At 60.6% G+C, this 4,128-nt stretch overlaps 1 protein-coding gene across 1 annotated transcript in view; it reads left to right on the forward strand.

Moving 5' to 3' along the window:
• Positions 1–362: 362 nt before the first annotated feature.
• VOLCADRAFT_102036 (uncharacterized protein) overlaps positions 363–4,128 on the forward strand; it is a gene marked incomplete at both ends in the record, with an annotated part of 5,156 nt that continues 1,390 nt past the window's right edge. Inside the window, 8 exons of the mRNA XM_002951989.1 lie at positions 363–371; positions 445–591; positions 938–1,024; positions 1,832–1,972; positions 2,428–2,548; positions 3,094–3,228; positions 3,480–3,574; positions 3,885–4,078. Of these exons, the coding sequence (XP_002952035.1) occupies positions 363–371; positions 445–591; positions 938–1,024; positions 1,832–1,972; positions 2,428–2,548; positions 3,094–3,228; positions 3,480–3,574; positions 3,885–4,078 (929 nt within the window). The remainder of the gene's footprint in view (positions 372–444; positions 592–937; positions 1,025–1,831; positions 1,973–2,427; positions 2,549–3,093; positions 3,229–3,479; positions 3,575–3,884; positions 4,079–4,128) is intronic.

The following is a 4,128-nucleotide window of genomic DNA, read 5'->3' on the forward strand; positions in this document are numbered from 1 at the left end:
GACCAGCTTTTTTCCAGCTCCTTCAGCTGGACATATTCCGAGTTGCAATTTGCGGTCTCCAATTGGTTGTGTGTATACTGCTGCTTTGCGATTCCTTCCGGGCGGAGCTTGATCGGCGAACCCTATTTGCGGCAGACAAATGGCTCCCGTCACTTTGCACCAGCATAGCGTGGGAACAGTAAAGGGACTCAGCGCCTTGCAGCAAAAGAGCTGTCGTGCAAAGGTAATTGTAGACCTGGTGATGGGCTTTCGTGCCGGCGGATTCGCTATGTGCTCTTCCGTGTCGGTTGTCTAGGTGGAATTGTGCAATTTTGTTGCTGTGCTGTCTATCGCAGGCTTTGGGCTCGGCACGTCTCACCGTTATGGCACAGGTAGGGTGTCAGGGCGGCTGTCGTGGTCTTTGATGGACACATTTGCGACAGCTCCCTGCCATTCGCTCCGCAGGCGACCAGTGCTCCGGCCGCTCCAGCTCCTAGCGACAGTACAAAGAAGCTGTGGGGAGGCCGCTTCACTGGCAAGACCGACCCATTGATGGAGAAATTCAACGAGTCATTGCCTTTCGACAAGCGTCTTTGGGCCGAGGATATTAAGGTACATGCAGCACGCAATATCATACATTTGATATCTAACGCTTCAATAGCTCAACGTCTTCTTCACAGCCTTCCTAGCACCACGCAAAACCCCTCCATCCAACCTATCGACATCCAGTCCTTCTGCCGCCCAACTGCCATCTGCCAGTCCTGGCGCAGATGCTCCATAGATGACCTGTTAAACCTGATCTGCGGTCCATAGACCCCCTTCTTATGGCACCATCTCAAACCGGGCTTCTACCCTGCCCTTCCACAAGCGAAGCTGCGTTCAGCTGCCCTCGCCTCCCGCACTCGGTCACCTTGCAAAGTTGCTGCACCCACCATCGCGCCATCATCCCATATCGCAGGGCAGCCAAGCGTACGCCAAGGCGCTGGCTAAGGCGGGCATCCTCACCCACGTGGAGGCCGCGTCCATTGTGGACGGACTGAGCAAGGTGGCTGTTGTGCCGTGTGTGTGTATGTTGGGGGGGGCCGAAGGGGGTTTTTGGGTGGGTAGCTGGCTGTGTGTGGGGGGGGAGGGGAAAAAGGGGATGGCTGGCTGCGTATGTGTGTGTTCGTGTGTTACATATCCTGCCGGGCCTGACACTGGCCAGGGGTTGCTGCCCAGCCCCAACGGACAAGGCCGCTGAAGCAGGGTTCCCCCCCCAGGGGAAAGGGGAGAGGCGTGAGGGGTCGCTGGCCTCTCCCCTGCTCGACACTGAGCCTGAACCGCCGGATACCCTGAGGGGTGCACGCAGCGGTGTAGGTCTACGAGGAAGAAAAAGGAAAGGCCCGCAGCCTCGAACGCTGTGCCAGGAGACCGCCAGACAGTAGCCACCGTCGAAGGACGCTTTGCCGTCAAGCTGCCATCCCTAAAATCCTAATGCAGAGCATTAGGGTGCTGTACACCCTAACGCCATGTCCCCGGTGTAAAGCTCAAACGCCCGAGCCACGGTTGCCTCTCAGGCAAACTAAATCCAACACTTTCCCCGCCACCTCTGATGCACCGCTGGGAAACTTTCCCTATTACTTGGTCAGGAAATTCCCTCTAGCGGGACTCGAAGAGAGTGTGTGACATCATCTCCTCCGCAGCCCCCAACTGCTTTCATCCTTCGCACGCCAGCACCCGCTTAGGTGCGCCATCAGCATTATCATAACCAGACAACAACAACAACAACAACAACATCATATCATCATCACCACCACCACCACCACCCACCCCCTCCTCCTCCCACCCTGCCACCCGTTTTCCACTTCCCCAGGTCGCGGAGGAGTGGCAGTCGGGTGTGTTCGTGGTGAAGCCGGGCGACGAGGACATCCACACGGCCAATGAGCGGCGTCTGACGGAGCTGATCGGGGCGGTTGGGGGAAAGCTGCACACAGGCAGATCCAGAAACGACCAGGTGAGGGGGGGAAAGGGGGGAGGGGGGAAGAGCATTAACCACGTGAACGAGTGAAGCTGATGCCAAGGAGGACAGACTGTGATAAGCGACAGAGGTAAGGAAGCAATAACTGACAACCAGTCGCGGTTTGTGAAAGAGGAGTCCTCGCGATGATGTTAGTGTCATGACGACGATAGCGGAAAACTACCTACCTACCTACCTACCTACCTAGCCGTTCTTGACCTCCTATCCTCTTTCAGGAAAGTTCCCACTTCCCCCTCCATCAACTCCTGCTTGTTGCTGCGTGTTGCTGCATCTTCCGTACATACACCTTTTCCCCCCCGCCACACACACACACACACACACACATACAACTCCACACAGCAATTGTCGTCCTCCCTACTTCCCTTACTCATCTTTCCTTTCTTGTGCATTACTACCCCTCTCTCCCCGCCCCCCTCCTCTCCCCCCCCTAGGTAGCCACCGACTACCGGCTCTGGCTGACCCATCAGGTGGCGGTGATGAGGTCGGAGCTGCAGGAGCTGATCCGGGTGGCGGCGGACAGGTCGGAGGCGGAGGTGGAGGTGCTCATGCCAGGTGTGTGGGTGGGTGGGGGTGGGGGTTTTGGGGGAATGGGTTGGTGTGTGGGGGGGGTCAGGCAGGCAGGCAAAGAGGAGGTGGAGGGCAGGATGGGGGGAAGGGAGGGGTTGGAGACTGGGCGAGTTACTGGAGGAGGAGGAAGAAGGGGAGGTGGGGGCAGTGCTCGGAGGCTGGTGAGTGTGGGTATGCGGCAGTAGCTCCTGCGCAACGAATCTACTGCGTGGTCATGGCCCCCTCCCTCCCTCCCTCCCTCCCTCCCTACCGGTGGACGGTTGGTTCGCCGCCGCATCTCGTTGACCTGGGAGGTGGCTGAGATATTCTCCTTCCTTGAACCCCCTCACCCAGCATCCCACCCCCCACACACATGCACATACATACATACATCGGCAGAGCACTTCCCCTTGTCGCCTCACCTACCGCCCCACCTACCGCTTTGGACGGGTCGGCAGCTGATCGTGTCTTTTCTTGCCTCGGAAGGTCCCTACCCACTGGTTTATCCCCCAATCCCCGTCTCCCGACCCCCGCCCCTCTCCGGCCCCCAGGTTTCACCCACCTCCAGAACGCCATGGCGGTGCGGTGGAGCCACTGGCTGATGTGCCACTGCGCGGCCTGGCAGCGGGATGACATGCGGCTGAGGGACCTCACGCCTCGGGTGGCCACACTGCCGCTGGGGTCAGGTGGGGGAGGGGAGGGGAGGGGAGGGGAGGGGACTTTAGAGGCGGTTGCTGCAGTGAGACACCATCCATCACCCCCCTCCCCTCCCGCATCACCTCCCCCGCGCTCCATCTCCATTGCCCCCCTCCCTCCCCCGCCCCTCAGTCGGGACATTCTTCGGGTTGTCCACCCGGGGTCTCCCCGGCCATGGAAAGCCCTTCCCCTCCCTTACCTGCCCTCGCACCCCCCCTCCCCCTTTTCGCTGCTTCCTAAGGCGCTCTGGCCGGAAACCCCTTCCGGGTGGATCGCCAGTTCATAGCCCGGGAGCTGGGCTTCGTGGGGGGCGTGTGCCCCAATTCCATGGACGCGGTGAGGTGGGGGCCGGGAGTAAGGGGGAAGGGGAGGAGGGGCGGGGGAGGAGGGGGGAAGTCAATCAAGGTGAATATGTAGTGACTGTAGGTCTCCGTCCCCGCCTCGGTGTTTTCGACTTGGAATCCGACTGGTGTTTCGGGGCACACACACAGCTATGGCCACAGCGGCAGCTAGGGGTGAGGTGGTGTCCTGTGTGTTTGGGGCCCGGACGCACCGCCTCTCCCCTCCTGCGCGATCTAGGCGGCCTTGCTATTCCTCTCCCCCCCCCCCCCGTCTTTTCCCCCTCTCCCCCCCCCTCCCTCCGCAGGTCTCCGACCGCGACTTCGTGATCGAGACTGTGTTCGCCTGCAGTCTGTTGTGCACCCACCTGTCCCGCTGGGCTGAGGACCTCATCATCTACTCCTCGGGACCGTTCGGGTACGTGCAGTGCAGTGACGCGTACGCCACCGGGTCCAGCCTCATGCCGCAGAAGAAGAACCCCGACGCCCTGGAGCTGATCAGGTGGGCTGGGGGGTGGAGAGGGGGGTAGGGGGGTGGAGAGGGGGGTGGGG

This window comes from Volvox carteri (assembly GCF_000143455.1).
Source record: "Volvox carteri f. nagariensis unplaced genomic scaffold VOLCAscaffold_27, whole genome shotgun sequence".
Taxonomy (NCBI): domain Eukaryota; kingdom Viridiplantae; phylum Chlorophyta; class Chlorophyceae; order Chlamydomonadales; family Volvocaceae; genus Volvox; species Volvox carteri.